This window comes from Lates calcarifer, linkage group LG18 (assembly GCF_001640805.2).
Source record: "Lates calcarifer isolate ASB-BC8 linkage group LG18, TLL_Latcal_v3, whole genome shotgun sequence".
NCBI classification, from domain to species: domain Eukaryota; kingdom Metazoa; phylum Chordata; class Actinopteri; family Centropomidae; genus Lates; species Lates calcarifer.
Genome location: NC_066850.1, coordinates 4,461,162 through 4,484,033, shown reverse-complemented (window position 1 = coordinate 4,484,033; position 22,872 = coordinate 4,461,162). Strand labels below are relative to the sequence as shown.

The following is a 22,872-nucleotide window of genomic DNA, read 5'->3' as shown; positions in this document are numbered from 1 at the left end:
CTTTTAATGCATTCACTCACTTAACTGCAGCCCGGTTTTGTGGATACACACGTACATGTACATGTTGATACAGGCATGTGCACACATACACGCACACACACACACACGTAGACATCAGCAAACAGCCTACACATAAGCACAGACACATGCTGCTTCAGTGCCAATCGTGCCTGTGCCATAGACAGCAGTATTAAACAGCCATTGTGTTGGTGCTTACTGAGAGGTATCTGTTCTCCAGCAGGTCTGTCTGTACTGGCTATTCAAGCAGCAACGGGTCAGACTGTTTCATATGATTTCTTCACTCACCTTTTTAACTAAATCCTGTGTCCATTTCATCCAGAAAGTTTAATATATGGAGCCACGATCCATTCTGACCCCGTCTTTCACTTCTTTTTTTCATCGCTCCCATCCACACATACCTCACAGCATGTAGCCCATCAATTTGACTGCATTGCGAGCTGTGTTTCCTCGTTTTGCTCAAAGACAAAAATACAAGTGCACCCACCTTCTCCACAAGACTGGAGGAACAGCTCTTTTAAACTTTAGTAATATGCACATGTTGGCAGGGAGAGACTGTTGAAAACATTTGATGGGAAAAGGCAACTGACTTATCTTTGTCAAGAGTAATATAACAATGTTCTTGAAGTTATAGAGAAAATGCCTTTTTTGACTGAAACAACTCAACCATTGCTGACAACTATTTACTGACATAAAAATAATAGGATACACTAACACTCAGGATATACTCTCACTAACAGAACTGGTATGTCTTTACTACCAGTCACCTTGACAAGTCAGAAATAGAGGGTCCCATCATAGAATGCATGGTTATCAAAACAACAAAAAGCTAAACCTAGTTTGTTTTTGGGGACATTAGGTCATATTAGTTTTGGCCCCAAACTTCAATTTACAAACCTGAGGCTTGGAGTTTGAAAGATGTGGGCGTTTATCAGGCAGAATTTACAGGATCTCTTAGCAACTTCCCTCTGTTTTCTCTGCAAAATGTAGCAGCTTTACAGTTTCATTTAAGTTGCTAGTTGCTGCCAGGTGGTTCCATGTGTGTGTGTCTGACCTGGAAATAACCTCAAGTTGTACTTTCTGTCAACAAGGGCAGCCGGGCAACATGAAACACACTCATCTCTCTGAGGTGACGTCAGCTTCTGAATACAAGCTAAGCAATCAGTGACTGTCAGGGAAATTTGGAGTGGGACTGAGGGTGGCCAATCAGATTTCACTGCATGACTGCCTCCCCAGTCACTCCTTTGGCTCCACCTTCCGCCTTGGCTATCACCTCCTATCATTGAGAATCAGTTCTCCTGTTCTCATCCTGCCTCAGTACTTCACAGAGCAGTGCTCCACAGTTGACCGGAGCCTTGGCTTCTCACCCTCACCTACTGACGCACTGGTGATGAGTGGTAACTGTGGCAACTGTCGCTAGTGTCAGACTTTAATGGCCACATCTCCAGGCCTGTTGTCAGTACCAAACAAAGCCTTTCCGTGTCCTCTGCTAATAGCAACCCCCTCCTCTGACTCAGTGTCACTATTTGACACTTGAGATCCCCTGCCTTTTATGCAGACATTCTGTAGTAAATTTGTTATATTTCAAACTCAAATACTTAATCATTCGCTCTGTAAACTCTTGATCTTGATGCCAAATTGTTGTCTTGACATTAGCAGCTCAGTCTTTTTTTCTGTGCTTGTATGCAGAAGCCTTCCAATACTTCAACTGCCATTTCCCCACAATAAAATCACTGTCACAGGCCTCCACAGACAGAGGCTGATTAGGGAGGATTTATAAAACCAGGGTGAGCAAAGGCAGAAGTGAGAGTGGAGGTGTGCCAATACAACCAGCTGAGTTTGAGTGTGTGTAAGCTGTATTAGCTGGCTGGGGTCAGCAGGGGTGAGGCTGTTCACCAGGTTAATAGCTACAGAATGAACTGAGGACACAGTAATAGACTGATAACAGGACCAGGTGTTGAAGGGAGAAAAAAAGGAAAAGACAAGTGCAAGCTCAGAAAGAGAAGACAAAGCAACATGAGCAAGAATGAGGGGGAAGAATCGAGTAATGGAGGGTGGGATTAGGGAGAGATGAAACGAAAGGAGAGGGCAAGGAGATCAGGGGACTTTGTCAGGTTAAGGTTAAGTGAGGAGTGGGACAGGGTGAGGGCTGGATAAGAATGAGATGGAAAGATGGTCATAAGACTGGAAAGAAATGAGAGGAGAGAGAAAAGGAAATAAATCAATAGCAATAGAGGTAAAGGAGGGCAACAACCAATAAAGAAGGAATGATAAATGTATGAGAGGGAGGATTCAGAGTTTTCCTCTGCACTGAGCGGCAACTTGAAACAATATTTCACCTGTAATTCTTTCTATTCTGTGTTAAGAATAGATGTTTCATGAATATAAAAGGCATGGACTTGAGAGATGTGGGCAGTGTCTTATAGGAAATGAGACGAGTGAAATACAGGAGAGTTTTACCTCTTCAGGACTCTTTTCAAATGAAACAATCTGGAAAGGGAACTGCTGCAGCCCCTAGACATACAGTTTGTAACCTATGACAAATGGTCCAAGTAGGCATTGACTGCCTGTCAAGGGCCATAAGCCAAAAAAGTCTGGAAGCAGTGCTGTAGAGGGCTTCTGTCCTCCCCCTACACCTCCCTTACTCCTGTTCTTAGATCAGTAGGAGGAGGAAGGTGAGATGAATAAATTAGACGTCAGCCACACTCTTTAGATGTTATGTTTTTTCCATCTGATAAGACATACTCCAAAAGTCTGACATATAGTTGACAGAAACCAAGAGAGAACAAATAACAGAGTGACTTAGAAAATAATTTTTTTATTCAATGATCAGTGAAAAATATGATTTATTTCAAGCTGAGAAAAACTCTTTGCAACATGCTTGGTTTACTAAGGAGAACAGAGTCACACTGAGATTGTACATATTTGTACATTCAGGTCCATATTCAGGTACATACAGGTCCACACCAGACTGCTAAGTGTTAATGTTAATGTTACAGAGAAATTTGCAAACAACAAAGGTAGTTGCTCGCACTGCAGCGTTGAATACATCCTGTTTGTCCTCACTCTGTTTTAGAAGTAGGTGCATTTGAATGTTTGGATGTTTCTCCCTCATTACAGCATGAGATTGATGGCAGAATAACTTATGCATACAAGACAAACAGTGCGACGAGCAAATTAGGCTTCACCTTATTGCCTTAAAGAGCAGACGGATGCATTCCACATCAAGAAGAGCAATTTTTAATGATAAATTCAAATGTTTTTATGTAAATATCGTTCTATTTACATTACAAGTGAGGGGAGTGAGTCCCCCGGTAGACAATTCATACCGTAAGGTGAAGACAGATGAGAATCAGAACCTCTGGACGGGTTAAATGATTAGATTCTTACTCAAACACAACTGTGTGTGTGTGTGTGTCCGTGTCCGTGGTCTAATGACTGTGCTGTCTGCAGAGAGTGGAACACAGGGGGGAATTAGTCGTCATTGCATATCAAAGGCTTAGCCATTAGAGACACAGGGTAGGGTCTTCCTAATGAGAGGGGGTACCGGTGTTTGTGCTGGTGTGTGCATGTGTGGTGTTTTGATGGGTCACAGTATATGCATACTTAGACACACACACACACACACCTTCTAAAGCGGCCTGTTTTATCCATATTGTCCTTTGTCACATGTATTTAGAGAGAGGCTCCTGATTGCCAATGGTCATGCAGATAAACACACACGCGCTGATATAATTCATAGAAACACACAGCGTTCATGTATGTACGCATGCACCTCACAGACATGCTCTCAGATGTAGACGAAGTCAGAGACACGCACACTGTGTTGCCAGGCCCCTCTGGCAGGCCTCGCCGTGCCTCTCTCAGTGTGGCACGGCGTGGGCAGAGGTGCCAGCGAGATGCCAGGGCTTTGTGTGCCACGCTAGATCAACGCCAGGCATCGCACGTACACGGCATACAGCACACAGCGCACCCGCCGGCACAGGACTCACACACCCACCTACAACTTCCATCTATACATACTGAATATACATCTGACTCCTATTATTTCCCCTATATGCTTACCTCAGTCTCTCATCCCATTCTCTCTGTATGTGTGTGTGTGTGTGTGTGTGTGTGTAGGCTGATTGGCGATGCCCTCTGTGCCATCTGCAGCAACCCCTCCCACCTACCTCCCACCCTTCCCACTCATCACAAGGGTGGGCTTAACCATCTGTGTGCCAGTGTGTTCCCACAGTGAGAAAAGGAGGATTTGGAGGGATGGGGGTTGGGGGGTTGGGGGGTTGTAGCAGTGGTGTAGTGATGGCAACAGGGGTTACCACAAAAAACACACACACACACATGAAAATACAAAACAGCACACTGTGAGATCAAGTCAAGAATTCAAGTCCGCAACAACATAAGGCAACCTTGCATGCAGACTACTACAATGAAAGCACAAGCAGTGTCGTGTACTGCACAACTTGCAAGGTGATGTAACTGCATTCAAACAAATAGGAGCATATCACATATTTTGGGCTTGAAGCAGCAGTCCAGAGGGAGTCGTTGAGAGCAGCAGCAGGATAGGTTTCAACAGCTCCACAAGCACCCACATCATAAGAGGCCAATAGTAAGGGTCAAGGGTCAAAGCCATATTGACCTTATAGTATTCCTGTGGGTAAAGCTGGGTTATGGATAGAAGTGCTTAGAAAAGAAATGCTGAGGCAGAAGAGCTCACTACACTTATATTTACATGGCACATAAACACACATAGGACAGAACACATTTAAAATAATCATTCATTTGCTACATTAATGTGTGTATTCTCACCTACATGCAAAAAAAACACGTCACAACTGTTGTGCCCTTTTTCAACTAAGCTCAGTGGAACCCTGGTAGATATGATTTTAGTATGAGTTTAGTATGTACTACTGAGGAAGTCACATAAGCAATCTGTAATTGTGACATACAGTACATTATTTACTCATGCAAATCAATTGGTAGCATTGTAAAAACATGTAAGTGTCACCATGTGAGTGTAGGGATTTCCCCTGATGCAGGAAAATGTGAAGGAGTTATTGTGTTCCTGCTGCTTCCGTGTACTTTGCAGCTCCTGCTGCGACCACACGTCCTCCCTGTAAAACACAAGGTACACGTAGCACTGATGATGCAGGATGACATCGCCAAAACTCCCTAATCAGTGAGTTTCCTGTCAGTGTGACCTCATGATTAGAAGTCTTAGTTTGTTTGCAAAGAGACAGTTTGACCATAAAACAATCTATAGTTTTTATCACTGCAGGTGTGAAAGTGGGCCTTCACACACACACCATCTGTTCTGCATGGCCTTAAGGAGTATAAATAAATATTGAATCAATTTGCACAAAAAAACAATATACATAAAGGATCATTTTTAAAAGCAGTTACTTAATGTACCACATGCCTGTGGTGCTCTGGTCTTAGTTCAAACCAGGAGCACACAAACACAGGCATCTCCGCTAGCTACACATTGAACCAATATTGAAATCTGATGTAAATGGCTTCTATAAAAAGGCGGTGAGTTGTGGTCTGGTAATGACGGTGTGTGGGTGTAGGCTGCATGCTGCTAAACGGAGGCTGCCGGGTTGTAAGATGTTTAGGAGGCTCACCACAACTGGAGTGGCCACAGGCCAGCTGGCCGGTAGCCTTAAACCTCAAGTAGCACAGTTAGTCTCTACTTTTTCCTGTCTTTTCTCTCAGATTCCCAGACTAGTTTCACTCATCTTTTCCCTACTCCTCATCCACCGTCACTGTCTTACTTTGGCATCTTGTTTGGCTTTTATGTCTTATCTCAATTCACCTTCCTCCCCTCATCAAAGAAAACACACGTATCACAAACACGCACGGTTGCACATGTACAAAAATACTGTAAAATGCCACAAACTGGCAAGGCTCCCATGCATGTCCCCCTGCCCTACCTGCCCTCTAAACTACACACACACTTACACACTTGTGTCTCTGTTATTCCTCATCACACATGGCCTTGAAGAAGAAAAAGAAAAAAAAATAGGAAAGAAGAACTCATAAGCATCAAACCTCACACCCAGTCTGCTGTGTGATAAGATTAGATTTATTTCTCCAGCTGTGACATAGAAAATGGAAGTGGATTATTTAGTTAAAGGGAAAAGACAGAATTAAATTAAAACTTGTAGGCGTTATTGTTAAGCAAGGAACAGTAGGGGCTTAAATATATAGGCTCAGCTTAGCCCTGAGGCAGTGGATAGCACAATCTCCTCTCCTCTTGTTCTCACCAATGGACTTAAAAAAACACACACACACATATAAACAGCCTTCCAGGACCACAAAGCCTGTGTAGAAAATCAGAAAATCATTTCCTCTTCACTCTAGATTTCCTCACGCTCTCTCCCTCTTCTCTTTTCTTCTGTTCTCTCTGTTGTCCCCCCTTCTCCCTCAGAGCAAGTACACAGGGGGCTGCCAGGGCGCATCAATCCAGGGTTGAGCTTGTGCCTTGACGTGGAGAAACACAAAGTGCAGAGATTTGGTGCATAAACATGTGTGCTCTTTAAAAAAAAAAAAAAAAAAAAAAAAAAAAAAGCTGCAGCAAGCGAGCGAGGAGAAAGGAATGGTGCCAAATCCCCCCTTTCAGCCTCAGACCGAAGGAGGCAACATCCTGACAGCTTTGAGGTGGAGGGGGGAAGGAAAAGTGTGTGTGTGTGTGGGGGGGGGGCTAGTAGAGAGATAGCAACTAAAGCAGAGATTGTGATAGAGGAGGAGGAGGGAGAGGGTGATGAAGAGGTAGAGAGAGAACAAGTGATAATGTGCTGTATTTTCATATTTAAAGTTTTTTTTCTATGCCCTATCTCTGTGATATAATGAGAGCAGTAGTTAGTTTGTCCAGTTAATACTGTCTGGGAAAATACATATCCAAACTGATTACTTTGAATATGGAGATAAACGTAATAGTTCAGTTAAAGAAAATTCGGAAAAGTGTTCATTCTTGATCCTGGAGCTCACCTCAGGGGTCATGTATTAGTTGTTCTCGAGCTTTCAGTCGTACCACATGATCTTCATCAGCAGATGAGTAATGGATTGTAATGGACTGTAGAATTTATATTTTTACGAGCACTTCAAGGACTCTTTCAACATATTGGCTCAAGAGCGAAGGTCAAAAAGTTTTTTGACCTTCATAACAGGACAAGAATTAATGGATACTTTTTATCTCACAATAATTCAAGTTTATGATGATTTAACTTATTTTAGGTGTTCTAGACATTAATTCAAGCATTTGTCATAACACTTGTCTGTTGTAATTGCTATGCAACAGATTTGTGAGAACAAAGTTGATGGGGCCTCATCTTCTCCTGTTCACTTGTTGTAGTGTTGTGTTCCGTTACTTCGCATACCCGCTGCCATTTATGAGTGCATGTGTGTGCGTGGGTGATTTTGTAGCATTGTGTAGCACTTTGTCCTCAGGTTGAAAAGCCCCCTATATGTGCAGTTCATTCACAATAGCATGAAAGCCATTTTGTTGTCAATGCCACTGCTGCTATATCGCTTTGCACCAAGAAGTAGTATGATCTTTGAATCTTTGAACACATGTACAGAAAACAGTGAAGGAAACAAGGTTGCATATATGTGACATTTGTAATGAAAGTATTTCCTTAATCTGGTTAGAATGGAATAATCAGAGTTCATGTAAATGCACTGACCCTCCTCTTCATGGTGATGAGTCAGACGATGAAGTCCATGTCCGTCTCTCTTTGTCGTTCACCTGAGCACAAAAAGCCACAGCCTTGATGCTCAGTCACTGCTTGGATCCAAGAGATCATCCCACCCCCACCTCCACCTCCAACCCCCAAATGCTTCATTCATTCTCATTCTTTTCACTCTACAGATTGATTTTAGTCAGTCAAAGCCTTTAGTTTGCTGTTAATTGAAGAGAGAGGAAGAGTTCAAGGAAAAGTCTCCATTGTCTGTGATGCAGCCAGGTAACAGGACAATTGCAGTGTGTTTGTGCGCTCATGTATAAACACTTTTTGTGTACTTGTCTGTGTTTGCATGTGTGTGTATATGTGTGTGTTTCCAAGATGTCTGGACCATCTTTTTTTTTTTTTTGTAAATCATTCACTTTTTATTTATCTTCCCAGGCTAGTGTTTCATTAACCCTGCTGTGACACAGACTCTCTTTTATTCGCTTCTTGCATTGTCTGCTCCAGCCGCTCACTCTCTCACAGCACTAAAGATTACTAATAAATAAGTGACACCAGAAACGCTCTTATTTTCCCTCAGCCATAATTAACTGACTTGATGTTTTCAAGGAGAGCAGGAAAAAAATCCAGCTAATTAGGAATGAGTTAAGATTCACACAAAGAGTACCCGATCGTTAATTAATTTTGCACGCAGCCATTGTCAGGGAAGAAAACAACTTTGTTTACAGTGTAACGTTTGCCACAGCGGTTAGAGCAGCGTACTCGCTGTGGAAGCACAGCAGGGAGAGGTCTGTGACACCCACACTGCAGTCCATTGTCCACTAACCTTGAGCAACAGCAGAGTCAGACAACGAAGGGAAGAACTAAAGAGCTGTCAGTCAGGTAAAACAGAAAAAAAAGCTACTGACCAAGAGAAAACAAGATAAGATAAGATAAGATAGATTATTTATCCCACTTGTGGGAAATTCACTTGTTACAGCAGCGAGGACAAAAACAAGAGTGATGAATAGACAAAAGATTAAAAATATAATATATAAGAGGCACAGAAGGATAAAAGTTAAAGTGCAGAAGAGCAGCATAAAAACTCTTTAATGAACATCAATGTGCATTTTGTATTTATAGAAAAAACGTGAGGTAGATGAAAGTATGTGCACTATGTGTTGCATTGTGATGTTAAAATAAAAGACTGCCAATCCCACAATTTCTCAAAATACATTTCACAGAATACTAAAGTTTTATAATTCAAGGGTCAGTTCACCCAAATCAAATCTTCATGCAAATATGTTGTGTCCAGGTTTTTAAATGTCTTTGAGATTTCTGTCTCTAATGGGTTTTCTTAGATATAATGTCCTGTTTACTCTTGAAATTGAGCAGATCTTGGTTTTCATTAGAACTATTTTCTACCAAAGAAATATGGAGTGGAGTGGTGGTGGCTCACCTGAGCGCTTCAACCACTGTTGCGTTTAGAATACAGGAGGTTATAATACGCCCTCTGAGCAGCGCTACTTCTTTAGGGCAGTCTGGACACTGCAGTGAGTTGCTATCGGAAAGTGACGAAACAGGCTGGCCGGGCTGGGGCTTGCTGGTTAGTACTTCAACTCCAGTAGAAGAAAAGCAAAACGTTGCCTTTGCTTCCCAGCTCTTTGCGAGTAAGGGAACTAACTTAGATGCTGAACTTGCAACTGTTACAGCTAATGATTACACTGCGGTGTTAATGCTAACTATGTAACGAAAACTTACAGAAGTTGCAAATAGCTCCTTTACTTTTTCTGATGGTTAGATGACAGGATCAGTACCACTCTCATAACTGTGTGCTAAATATGGAGTTGGAGCCAGGAGGCGATTAGCTTAGCTTAGCACCACTCATTTGTAGAAAGAAGATAGAAGATACAGCTCTCTGCTCTAGCTACTGCTGCTCCTACCAGCCTGTATTACTGACACCGCCATACCTTGGTGGTAAAAGTGGCAGACAGCAATTTGTCTGTCTGTCTCCTGGTATATCTACCTGTCTACCTGCCCATTTATTTGTTCATTTTTCCTTCCCAGGTAGGGATTGATGGGTTTGGAAGGTGGAATAGACTCGAGACAGACACACAGAGACAGAGAAAAAGAGTTGCTTGTAAGTGTAAATGAACACGCACATGTCTACATCCATGTCACTGCATGTCAGTTCAAGTACTACTGGAGAGACAAGGTGTGTGAGTATGTGCGGATGTGTGTGGATGAGAGCGGCCTGAGCCCCCGCCTGTATTAAGAGGGCCCTGGCAGCAAGAGATAGCGACTCTATCTTAATGGTTTCTGCCGCCTGCCACTCAGCCTTCAGACGGGGTCCTCTGCCTGCACGTGTCTCCCCACGATAAAGCCACTTCACAGGGGCTTGTGCCTCTCCATTTTGGCCTCTCCTCTCTCCGCCTCTCCCGGGAAAGAGGAGAGACGGAGAAGAAAAGATGCTAGAGGTATTGATATATGAGCTCACCCTGAGACTGAGACGAGATGTGAGAGAAGAGGGAGCATTCACACCACTGGCCTGCATACAATTCTGAATTCTTGATCACATCCAATATTTTTGAACAACTGTCGCAGGATGTAACCTAAAATATGATATCTGATACAACAATGTGAGAAAGCATACACTTACACACATTACATCACAACTATTTTTGGACCTACTCCTCTCCTGCATGTTCAGAGTACATTTAGGTTTTGAGTATTTGACTTGTCGATTGGAGTAAGGCATCTCCTCAGACACTAGTCAAGTTTTCCATCCTGCTTTCTTTCCATTGTTGTGTCTCTGTGTCATTAATGTATTAATGCTGGCTCAGATAGGCTACTGTGGGTGCCAAAACTCCTAACAGTCAGGTGAGTGATGTAAGCTTTCCTCAGTCCACTGTTATTCAAGTGGTTGCTCATCCTGAGCGAGCAGCAGCAGCAGCAGCAGTGGGACAAACTTCAGTACACCTCCATGGAGCCATACTGAGCTGCTTGATCAGACTTAGCATGCAGGCTTTCTTGTGAAATGGTGTATGAACAGCAGCAGCCTAAATGCAGTGTGTATTGTATGTTAGAGTAACCTCAATGATATTGCTGCCGGCTGCCTGTGAAGAGATACACTTCTTCGAATGTTGAGATTGGACAACTATGCAAATCCCTGGTTTATATTCAATTAACAAATTTTGTAACTGAGAGGAACAGTTCATTCTTGATCTTGGAAGGAGCAAAACCCTGAGTATTGAGAGTTAAGGCTGAGTTGAGTCGGATAAAGTGGACAAGTCCCTACAGATGCTCACTGAATGTGTTTCCAACCACCTGTTTTTACTAGTGTGGAAACAGAGAAAAAAAATCTAAATATCAGGGCTGACTAAGTTAAATAATCAATTATCAGTGTCAATCACTTATTTGTTACTCAATGGATGACGGTTTCCATCTTGAAGTGAACGACTACGATTGAAAATCTAAAAAACATTGCCAAAATTTAGTCTCCTCCATCCCAGAATTTTGATTCACAGCATTACACAACAGCAATATTCAACAAACCCTAGCACGCTCATTTCTCTCCAATTTAAATGCAAACAATGTCATTTTCTAGATGTGATCTTGCTCTTCCACAGAGAACCCTCTTAGGTACATAACTACTGATTTGCCACATTGTGTCCGATGTGTGTGTGTTTCTGCATTTGCATAATATGGTTCGTGAATGTTTGTGAAAATGTGTGGGAGATGTGTGTGGCTATATATATGTGTGCGTGTGTGTGTGTGTCTGTGTGTCTGTGTGTCTGTCTCAGAGCTTTGGGATTGTTTACTGCCGGTCTCCGCCTGCCCCTGCTCACGGTCGGCCCCTAATGCACTACAGCTGTTAGGGTCCCGACACAGGGGCCTCCCATCAACGGTTTCATTGTAATGGACTGTGTGTGTGTGTGTGTGTTGTGTGTATATGCTTGTTCTTTTGTGTTTTTTTTCCTGTGTTTGTCGATGAGTGTGTGTGTGTTTTTTGGAACATGAACGTGTGTGTGTGTGTGTGTGAGTGTAGTTGCTGCACTGTGTTCCTTCTGGGTATTTTTTTCCTGTCTCTTTGCGATAGTACGTTCAATTCTGCATATCCTGTCCTCATACAAGCTGCTCTGTGATACCTTCTCCCTCTGCCTTTCTCGTGTCACCTCCCTCCAGCCTTTCCAAGAACACAACTCTGATTATGAACCTATGAATCACTTAACAAGCCTCTTTTGTCTCAGCCCAGGTGAAACACTCCCTTTTCATTTTCTTGTCACTATTCTCTCAGTGAACATAATACACTCCAGTGGCCTTGTTTATTTATATTCATATGCTTATTTATATGTCTTAAGTACAAGCTCTTGAGAGAGTTTTCCATGCATTAATGCTACATTCATTGCATTTGCATTGTCCACTTCATTGCCTATACCAACTAGCAACTACCAACTGACAAAGCAAACTCTGAACTCTGAATGCTACTATTAGCCATACCCACTGTGTGAATGACCATGGCTAGTACAGGCCTTATCCCTATTCTCTCAGATGTCTGTAGCTGGGTGGGTGTGGTGGTGGTGGTGGTTTTGGTTGGGGGGGGGGCAAGGGGTGTGCCCAGGTCATCGCCGCTCTGTTATGTTGACCGATCGCTGCCGACTCAGCCGCATAATGGAGAAATTAAGTTTCTGTAATGCACAAATGAGGTTATCATTGGTTTTGCAGCTGTTTACGGGGTCAAGGAGAGATGCCGTTTCCAATCGGGGCTCAATTTAGTCGAGGAATGCGATTAGATTTAGCCCTCCCAGTGTATTCTCTCCATTTGACCATGAATTAGATTAGGTAAATAGAAAACTAATGCCACTGACTGTTGGTGACATTGACATGTTCATATTGCTGTCTTATAGAGAGCAGAGTGTGGGTGTGTGCTCAGTCTATGAGCATTTGTATCCATACATATTTATTTTTATTATATGTAATCATATAGATGGAAAGATGGAAATTGATATCTTTGACTTTCCTGTGTAGTAATAGTGTCGTGTAGTACTGTAGTAATTATGGCTGGAGCAAAGGAGGAAGTCAGGTGGTGTAGTATAAAGAATGACAAAGTCCACATTCGGAGGAGGTATAGGTGGATGGATGGGCCCTACACCTAACCAAAAACTGTGACCGTTCCATAACCTTAACCATGTTGCTATTCTTGTAACCGTGATGACTGATGGCCCAGTATAGCTGCCGTTGTAGGAGCTATTTCAGGAGACACTCCTGTGGTCGTTCTATGGTCCTATGTTGCTTCATGAACAGAGGATAAGGTCACGTCAGTGCAGGTTGATTTCCCCTGATACTCCACTACCTGTTGTTATGTAAGTAGTGGCTGTGGCCTCAAGCAGAGCTGAGGAGCAGACTACAGAGTCTCCAGTAATCTCACACCCCCAGATTATTTTCATTTTCACACTTGTAGTCTTCAGACCAAACCAACGCTAATTCAAGTGATGCCACTTGAGGCAGTTCATCAGGCTGCACACACCTGCATTCGCAAAAGGCTCCCCTTGTCCCCTTATGTAGCTTTATGTTTGGAAAAGTGAACCTGGTACACACTATCAGAGAGCATCACGCACCTCAACTTGTTTCAACTCTTTGTGGAGACTATATCATGTTAAAGATAAGATAAGATAAACTTCATTGTCCAGAAGTAAATTTGTCTTGGGCTTAAGTGCTACATATGGCTTCATACAGATAAAACATACGTAAACACATACTCATGGACATTAAAAAACAAATGCATAAATTTCAGATTAAAACACACTGATACCTTGAGTCCTATAACATGTCACGACCCCCTGAACACAGTGGAGACTGCACACAGAGAATTGTTCCTCCTTGTGGTTTAGTAATGAATAATAATTTGCCTTTCTAAAGCAAGAGAGATTCACCTGTCCTGTAATAAATTAATTGCACCCTAGAAATCGAACAATAAAGAGATGACACCTCCTATGATGTTAGATTGAACATCCCTAGTATGAAGGAGTAAAAACATATACCAACAGTTCAAGAATAAGTAGTTAATAATGAATAATAATTGATTAATTAAAGTCTACACTGAACTTTCATGTTTGAGACTATGTGGCCCTGCACTGCTGTTTTACATCAAATCCTCACATTTTTTTGGCTCCTTAATTCCATGAAATGAAAAGTATCTTTGGAAACGTCAAGGTCTCCACTAGACTTTAAAAAGCCCCAGTACACGGGGAGTTTTCTTTCCAAATGTTTCAGTGACTGGTTCAAATAAATAATCCTCCACCATAACTTTGTTAACTTTGCTTTGGACACAGTGCCTCTGCAGGTGGAGGCAACATCTGAGAATTGACAAAACAATCTGCAGTTGCTCAAATTTTCATATCTGATCGCTTTGAGAGTTCTTGTCCATTTTGGCTAAAAAGTTGAGGGTTCATTCTTGACCTTGAAAAGAGTAAATGGACCTTGTGGTGAGACTGGTTTGTAAAATGGTGTGTCCAAGTTCAAGCATGTACTTTAAATCTCAACTTTTAAGCTAAAATAGACCAAAGAAGACTGAGTGATATGATTGAAAGCTCCAGAATAGTTACTAAATAGACCACATGACAAGATAACTTTGTCAATATCTGAAAAATAGCAATTTTTTGTCTGTGTGTGTGTTCTCTCTGTATTAACGCTGTACAATGCATGCTGTGTGTGTGACTGTACATTAGGTGTGTGTGTCTACACTAAGTACAGTGACAGGGTGTGCTTTCTCTTCTCCCTCCTGTGTGTGTGTGTGTGTGTGTCAGTGTCTGAGTGTGTGTGTAAGTATCACAGAAGTGGCAGTCTGTCAGCTCGGCTTTTTCCAGCATTCTCTAGAACAATAGCTGAATTGGCCGTATGTGTGACACGCAGACCACACACTCTTAATAGTGACTGACAGCACTAAGGGCTGAAAGCAGCATGCACTACTGACATACACACACGCACACACATATAGTGCGTACACCTGAGGACACAATGGTGTGGGTGATCGCTGAAGGTTACAGTCAGTTTTTATATGTGTATTTTGTGAGTGCATCTGTGTGTGTGTGTGTGTTTGCGTTCATTCATGCATGTGAGCTTCAGCATATGTTCTGTTGAGAGTGTTCAGCTGTCTTCTTGTGACAAAACTCTTCCATGTTGCAGAATCAAACGTCTCCTCACTGCATCAAAACAAAGAAAAAAAGAAGGGAAAGTCTTTTATTCTTTTATTTGTTTTACTATAGCTATGGAGAAAAGCTGGCTCTGGCTGAAGGATGTGCATATACCTAATTTAAACTACAAATCTTAGAGTAAGGGAGTAAAAATGGGTGAAAATGGTATGAATGGATAAAATATATATAAAATAGAGATGTGACATTTATCTCAAGATTGGCAAAAACAGTGGCAATAAAGTTTCTGGTTTTTTTTTTTTTTCCTTCTGAAAACATGAGTTAATTAATAACATGCTGAGATGCATTATTAATATTGTTTCAGTGCATTATAACTGTGTTTTAACCTATCTGGGCAGTGTTGTGGAGCATTCAGCTCTTGAAAGAATCTCACTCTGAGCTCGGGATACCTTATTAATCTTGTTTCAAGGTTTGCTTTATGCCCACTCTTTTTTTAAAACTTTATTCTGTTAGTGAAGCCAATAATGTGAAAAGCATGATGTGTGTCAGAGTGGGGCACAAAACGGCTTCACTTTGCTAACATGGTGGAACTAAAGGGAGATGTAAAAGAGGCTGGAACAACACAAGTTAACCAATTAAGCATGAGTGAGTACGAAGCATTCCAAAAATGCATCACAAAGTGTCTCTTTCAGCTTCTCTTTGCTTTGTTCTGCCCATGAAAACCATAACATATGTTAGATTAACACTTAAATTTTTATCATGTGATTATACAGACCCACAGCCATGTACAGCGTTATACCAGACTCTGGAACACTGTGGTAGTGTCCAGCAGTGTTCTAGTTATCCAGTAATTGCAGTAATCACCTGTTTTATCTGTAATAGAATTACAACATTTGTCACAAGCCAAAGCAAGCTGAAACATTTTTATAACAATCATATGAACTAACTCTGTTTTATGTCGGTACAACCCAGCCATCTTCCTACACTACCCTTTTAAATTAGGAAAAGACAAATATATAGAAAATACAAAAGCTTGAAATGTGTGCACCCAATAACAGCATTATCAGTGTTTTTATGCTCAGCTGTTTCTCTTGATAAAGTACAGTAGACCATGTTCATGTTAACTAACTTTAAAACCCTATTAATAACTCATAGAACAGCCTGTTTCCACATATTTCCTCTTTAAATTTTTAAAAATAAGTCAACCAAAGAGGTTTATGGCAAAATAACTGCAAACAAAACAATAATAAAGAATAACAGATTAGTTGATCATCAAGTTTCAGAATCTCTACTCTGTCTGTTTCACATCAGCATCAGTATTTGTTTTGTTGTTTGTTTGGGAGTTCTGTTAGTGGCACTGAGCAATGACTGAGATGTGTAGTTCACAACAATGAGACATGGTGTTTGACAGAAGCATTGTTCCGCATTAAAGATATTTAGGATTGCAGCAGGTTACGTGCCTTTACAGACCAGCCTCCCTTTTGCCCAAAACAAATTTTGTCATTTCACACAAGTGGCCTACATGTGTGGTTTCATTGATGTCTACACTTATTAGTTTAACGCACATATATCGAGAGCTGACTGATCTTTTCTTTTTTTTTTCTATAAAGAAAGTAGACACGGGAACTTTTGATATTTAGATGCAAATGCACTGTCTGATGGTCATGACAGTGCACGGCTGCGTTGTCCCACGTCCTGCCAGCAACCTGATGGGCGAGTTGTGAGTGCCCGATCAAACGCTGCTTGCAGGTTTAATCCCTCATTGTGAAATTATAGCTGGTAGAGTGTAAAGCATATTTTAACCACACGTAACAAGGTTTTGACAGAAATCTGGGTGATATGAAATCAGCAATAGCTATAAAGTGAGACCAAATGAGACTAGAATGTTTGAAATCACATTAAGAGCAGAATTAGATTCTTTAGCTCTCTAATTCGCTTGTGTCTGCAAGCTGCTGGTGGTGATGTCACATAGTTTGCAGACACTATAACGCAGCATGTTTAAGTGCAGACTTCTCTGTGCCTCTCGTGTTCAGCTGAGTATCTACAGTCATGTGCAGGAAAAGTTGGAAAAGTAGTTAATGGACAAGACTTTATGTTTGTGGTAGAGGAAAACATGGCGTCCCGACATCCTATTTAGTCAAGGCACGTGGTATAATAGTATAAAATACAGAACATAGTATTGAAAATAGAAAGAAAAGACTGTGTGCTTCATATAGCTCACTCCATATTGATTAATTCCCCCTCATGTTTCATAATAAAGTGCATGAGGGCTTGCAGTGGTGTTATCACTCTGAAGTGTGTCTGCATGATCTGTGACTGTTGTCTGAGTGTGTGAAAACCAAGCGCGCCTGTGTGTGAGAGAGAAAGAGAGAGAGAGAGAGAGAGAGAGAGAGAGAGACTTGTGGAAGGGGGCAGCACTGCTGTGCATTTGCACTCAGGGAGTGATGAGCCCTCTGGTCAAACGGCCCCTCCCCTCTGCTCTCTCTCACACATACACACCGAGTGAGAGAGAGAGAGGCTGTGCTGCTGGCCCTTTAAGAGCTGAGCCTAGATCTCACAGCTTACAGCGAGGGAGGGAGAAGAGGAGGGACAGAGGCAGAGAGAAAGAGAGAGAGAGAGGGTGTGAGGCTGAAAGTGTGTGAGTATAGAGAGAGAGAGAGAGAGAGAGGAAAACACAGAGAGAGAGAGAGAGAGAGGGTGGGAGAATCAGCAGTGTGTGTGAGAGGTTGAAGGATCACTTCTATCCCGTCTTGTCTTGGGGAGACTAACCTTGTTCATCTGAGCATTGTGGGACTGTTTTATGTTGTTGTTGTCGAGAGAGACGGACCCTTACTCCAGCATGCTCACTGAGCCTGAGCTACCTCAGGAGTGTAACAGGTACGTGACGCTTTCTCAGACACACATGCATGCTTTTACACACACACACACAGACACACACATTCACATACAGATGACCGAGGACAGAGCGGAGCGGGACAGAGATAGGGGAGGGGAAGGTACAGAGAGGATAAAGTAGAAAGGTATGTGTGTTTAAGAAGAGGGGAACTCAGTCTGTGTGTGTGTGTGTGTGTGTGTGTGTGTGTGTGTGGTGTGTGTGTGTGTGTGGTGTGTGTGTGTGTGGTGTGTGTGTGTGTGTGCGTGCGTGTGTGTTAAGCATGTGAACTGTGTCAGCGAGTTGGCTAGAGTTTGAGCCTGGAGAGAGAGAAAGAGTGTGTGTGTGTGTGTGACAGAGTCAGAGATGGTAAAGGAGAGTTGATGATTGACTCCCATGCTTTTGGAAGAGATACCACATGCAAAGCTGGGGCATTATATTTGTGTATGTTTGTGTGTGTGTGTTCATGCATGCGTTAGTCCCAGCTGTAACAGAAATGACTCTTTTTCCTCCTCTGGCTGTAGTTGTGTTCACTCAATTCAAAACCTCCACAAACAAAAACTACTGTGTTGAGGTGTGTGTAAAAGAAAAAGACACTTAAAGACAGAGGGGTGTGTGTGTGTGTGTGTGTGTGTGTGTGTGTGTGTGTGTGTGTGTGTGTGTGTGTGTGTGTGTGTGTGTGTGTTAAAGTCAGAATGTGTGATCATCTCATCATTTCATCTCCTCCGCTCACCGCAACTTTATTTACTTCTGCTTTACCCTATCAGCTATTTTTATGCCTCTTTCTGTAACAGCCCAACATTTTAAGGGCAATGAACAAGTCAAAAATACACAGAGAGTTTCTTTATTTTTAAATACCAAAAAAGTAAAAGTAAAATTAGTAAAAATAAATCATTTTATAAATTTGCAAATGTTTACACCCTGCCCTTCTGCTCAGCTTCTTCTTTTAAATTGTTTATTTTTTTCACTTAATCCAAATTCAATACATGCAAACCCTCAGTAATCCTATTGTCTATCTGCATGGTGTTGTTGTTGTTGTGTTTTTTTTTCCTTGCCTTATGCTAATGTTAATCTCACTGTGCTCCTCTGATGTTTGTGCGGGCCTGCTTCATTTAGAGGTGTGAACCCTCTAACCTTGCCCTTTTCTGACACTGTCAACACAAGTGGCTTTCGCCTCGTGGAATAATGGTTGTTTGATGCTAATGCTGTGAGAGACAGATTATGTTATAATACCCAGCATTTTTAATACTAACATACACACAGATGCGTACACTGACACATACACACTCACCCCTCGCCGCCTTCGCCTACTCGACTTTTATTGCATTAAAGTAGCGCTCTGTTTTGCCCCGATGAAAGTAATCTTTTTTTTTTCCCTGAGATAAACTGGGGGTTGGAGGGGTGGGTTTGCAGAGGATTTCAGGGGCCCCTTGAATTAAGAACACATTTAGATGTGGCAAAAATGTGTTTTTAATAAACCGTTCAATCTGGCAAAGTGGTTGAAGAGAGAGAGAGAAAAAAGATAACAACAGCTAGGAGGAATTAAAAATTTAAAGGATTACACCGAAAAGCAGAATGTATGGAGATAAATGCAGGGATTACAATGACTTAGGAGGAGAGCGCTTAAAACTCTTGCTTTCCAGTAATGCACTCCATCACTGTGGCTCTGGCCGTGTGTGTGTATATGTGTGTGTGTGTGTGTGTGTGTGTGTTCATATGTGGATGGAGCGAGCGAGAGAGGGGTATCTTCCTATCCCTGTGTGGAGTGTTAGTGTGACTGTGTGTGAGTGTGTGTGAGTGTGTGTGTTGAGCGCTAGTCTCTCGGCGGAGCAGAGTGTGTGTGAAGTTGCCAGTGTGTGTGCGCTCCAGCCTCGGTGGTCGCGATGCTCTCGGTTCCTGCGTCTCTGTAAGTGTATGCTCGCCTCCTTCTACTCGTGCTTCTTCTTCTCATTACACACTCCATCTTCTTCTTCTTCTTATACTTTTCTCCTCTACTTCCCCTTTTCTTCTTCTCTTTTTTCTTTCAATTGTACAGTTGTTAAAATTCACTTTTGCCAGAAAATATGTGATGAAGTGGAGTTTGGCAGTTGTAGAAGATGGCTTGTCTTTTATTTGTTTCATATTTGTTATTTTAGAGGTGAGAAATCATTACTGACATTTTTATTATTTGTCAAATATGAGTGATCCACTATTTTACTCTTGTTGTATTTAAGCCAGCAAACGTCTAAAAATTGATATGATTTTTGTTAAAAGCGCTCTACTCTTTGACAAAGCTTCAGTATTCTTTGATTTGTATTATTTTATATTCAAATTTTATGTCCTAATTATGCTTTGCACGATTTGAGGTATTTTTCTGGTTCTCTCAGCGCTCGGCTGTGTATCAAAATTTCCAGCCGAAAGCTGAAAATAGTGGAAACAGACTGCCTTCGCTAACACGGCCTCATCTGTTCACACAAACAGAACAGAAATATACACATAGAGAGAGAAAACGGAGAAAAAGCCAAAGCAGCCAGAAAACATGGGACGAAAAAGACAGAGAAAAGGAAACATTTGAAGGAGCTGCTGTGGCGGCAGGATGAAGGGATGGAGGGTAAGAAACGATGTGGTCAAACTGACACATTCCTCGCTGTTGGAGAGGAGAAGAAGGAGTAGAAGTAGAAGAAGAAGAAGAAGCAGGGTTACAGAGAAGTGAGAATGCTAGAGATGGGGCGGGGGGGGTGTTGGGGGAGGAGGAGGTGAGGGAGGAGGGGAGAGGAGAGGAAGAGGTCTCTGTCAATGTGGTGTTAAAGCAGTGGTGGATTTTCACACCCCTCCATTTGTCCCTGTCCATTTATTGGGGTGTTTGTGTGTGTGTGTGTGTGTGTGTGTGTGTGTGTGTGGTGTGTGTGTGCGGTGTGTGTGCGTGTGCGTGCGTGTGTGTGTGTGTGTGTTTGTGTTTGAAGGGGTAAAGGGGGTGGGGGGCAGTCAACAGTGGATGTGTCAACACTTTGAATGGTTTAAGCAGGACGCACTCTGATACAATCTGACATTACTTGCCTCGCACTGAGCAACAAGGACGGCATCAGCAGCCTGAAGGATCTGACTGAATTTCATTGAGACAAACAGTTTGTTTTATGTAAATATGATTTTTCTTCAACACTTTCACTTCATTTAGTCACAGTCTGTACTTGCATATATATATATTTTTTTTACATTATGTTCTTGCACTCTTTCACATTTCAGAGACCTATATTGTAATCTTTGCTACATTAACTTAACAGCTGTTATCAGTTATTTTTCAAATTAAGAGGTCACATAAAAACAACTATCACCTCATGAAATTTATTGTTATAGATTAAACTACTCAGTAGTATATAAAGTTGTGAGAATGAACTCCACAGTGACTTGCAACAGTAAATTGCTGCCTACAGGCATCTGTACTTATTATTATGATATATAATATTCTGCAATGAGCTATCCTACAAAATTAAGACTTTTTTTTACTTTTGAAACTTTAAGTATCTTCTTGACAATGCTTCTAACATTTAAGTAAAATTTTGACCTCAGCACTTGTAATGGAGAGGTATTATTACAGTGTGGTGTTGCTGGTTCTGCTGTATCTGAATACGTCCCCTCTGCTGCTGTTTATTTGTATTTATTTGAATAATTGTCAGCTTTTATTTTGTAAGAGGAATTCTCGCGGCTGATGATAAAAACTTGTTTCCAATTTAAGTGAGCGGTGCTGCTTCCAGTGCAAGTGTCGCTGTGCTTCATTTAAAAGGGCGAGATTAAAGTGGGGTGTGTGTGTGTGTGTGTTTGAGGAAAAGAGAGAATGTGTGTGTCTGTATAAGAGAGAGAGAGTAGAGTAATTGAGTAGAGTGTCCGTGCTCTGCAAACTAATGCGCCATTCTGCCCCTCTCTTCCCCTGTGGCCCTGTCCCGGCCTCCCTCTCTCTCTCTCTCTCTCTCCCTCTCTCACTCACCCTCTCTCTCTCTTGCTCGCTCTCTCTCCCCCTCACCACCACCACCACCACCACCTCGGACTGGAGGCCATTGTCTGGGCCATATTGTCTGTCCCCAGAGAGCCTTGATAACCGTGTCTCCATCCACGGAGCGAGAGGGGTGGTGGGGGCAAGAAAGAAAGAACGACAGACAGAAAAAATACCAGAGGAGAATGCTAAAGCCCCCCCTCCCCAACCCTCCACCTCCTCCCCACTTCCTCCCCTCTCTCACCACACTCTCTCCAAGGCCCCCCACCTCACTCCTCTCTCCCCACGACGACCTCCCACCCCAGTGCAATCAGCTGACCCTTTTTTGATAGGCAATTGGTTCATTTGTTGTTGTTGTTGTTGTTTATGGATGGGGAGAGAGTGAAGAGAGAGAAAGTGTGTGTGTGGAAAACAGACACAGACAGAGGTGTCCCTCCAGGCTAACTAGAGTCTAGTCATATGACATGAGGTCACAGGGGAGGGGTCAAAGGTCAGGTGGAGGCATTGCATTGTCAACACAGCAGGAAGACTCCAGCGGCGTGCATGTATCTGTGTGTGTGTGTCTGTGTGTGTTTATCCACGATTTCACACTTCACATCCCTACTTCTCTTCTTCTTTTTTTCTATTTCTTCAGCTATCCATCAATCCAGGGATCTTGTCTTACACTAATCTCACTATGTTGCTCCCTCTCTCTCTCTCTCTCTCTCTCACAAACACACACACACAGAAACACACACAGCCCCGTTTACCATCCTTTCCCAATCCACAATAGGAGACAGTGTTAGAGGCTCGGAGCTCCCTCCCAGAGCGCTACAATGAAACCTCTGTCTTTCCAGGTAGTGAGGGAGGGAGAGCGAGAGGGGGAGAGATGGGGAGAGAGGGAGGGAGGTCGGAGGAAAAAGGAGGAGACCATTTGGGCCGAGGTGGGAGAGTTTCAAAGTGCAGGACGAAAAAAAGAGGCCAGCTGGGAGTGTGTGTGTGTGTGTTGTCATTTATGTGAGAGAATGAGCTTGTATCTCTCTCTCTCTCTCTCTCTCTCTCTCTCTCTGTGTGTGTGTGTGTCTGTGTCTGGTTTACAGGGCCAGGCCAAGTTGCTGACAGTGAGACAAATGTTGTGACTCCTTTATGGATTGCTTAACAAATGCAGCGCAAATAGTGGCCTGGCACAACAATGGAAAAACACTGTCCCTCGCTCAATAA

At 42.4% G+C, this 22,872-nt stretch overlaps 1 protein-coding gene and 1 long non-coding RNA gene across 19 annotated transcripts in view; one reads left to right on the top strand and one right to left on the bottom strand.

Moving 5' to 3' along the window:
- Positions 1-22,872, top strand: part of sox5 (SRY-box transcription factor 5) — a 213,121-nt gene that overhangs the window by 107,174 nt on the left and 83,075 nt on the right. For 3 of the 18 annotated variants that reach the window (XM_018700514.2, XM_018700513.2, XM_018700503.2), the window contains exon 1: positions 17,393-17,710. The exons of 9 other annotated variants lie outside the window; for them this stretch is intronic. In XM_018700514.2, coding sequence (XP_018556030.1) covers positions 17,634-17,710 — 77 coding nt within the window. In that variant the 5' untranslated portion in view covers positions 17,393-17,633. Of the gene's footprint in view, positions 1-17,389; positions 17,711-19,195; positions 19,612-22,872 lie in introns of those variants that run through there. 6 more of the 18 variants (XM_051077575.1, XM_018700512.2, XM_018700504.2 and 3 more) reach the window with 4 other exon arrangements.
- The window catches only part of LOC108899830 (uncharacterized), an 18,500-nt gene continuing 1,120 nt past the window's right edge, over positions 5,493-22,872 (bottom strand). Inside the window, exons 2-3 of the long non-coding RNA XR_001963609.2 lie at positions 7,704-7,765; positions 5,493-6,501 (exon numbers count right to left, since the gene is read on the bottom strand). This is a non-coding gene — a long non-coding RNA (uncharacterized LOC108899830). The remainder of the gene's footprint in view (positions 6,502-7,703; positions 7,766-22,872) is intronic.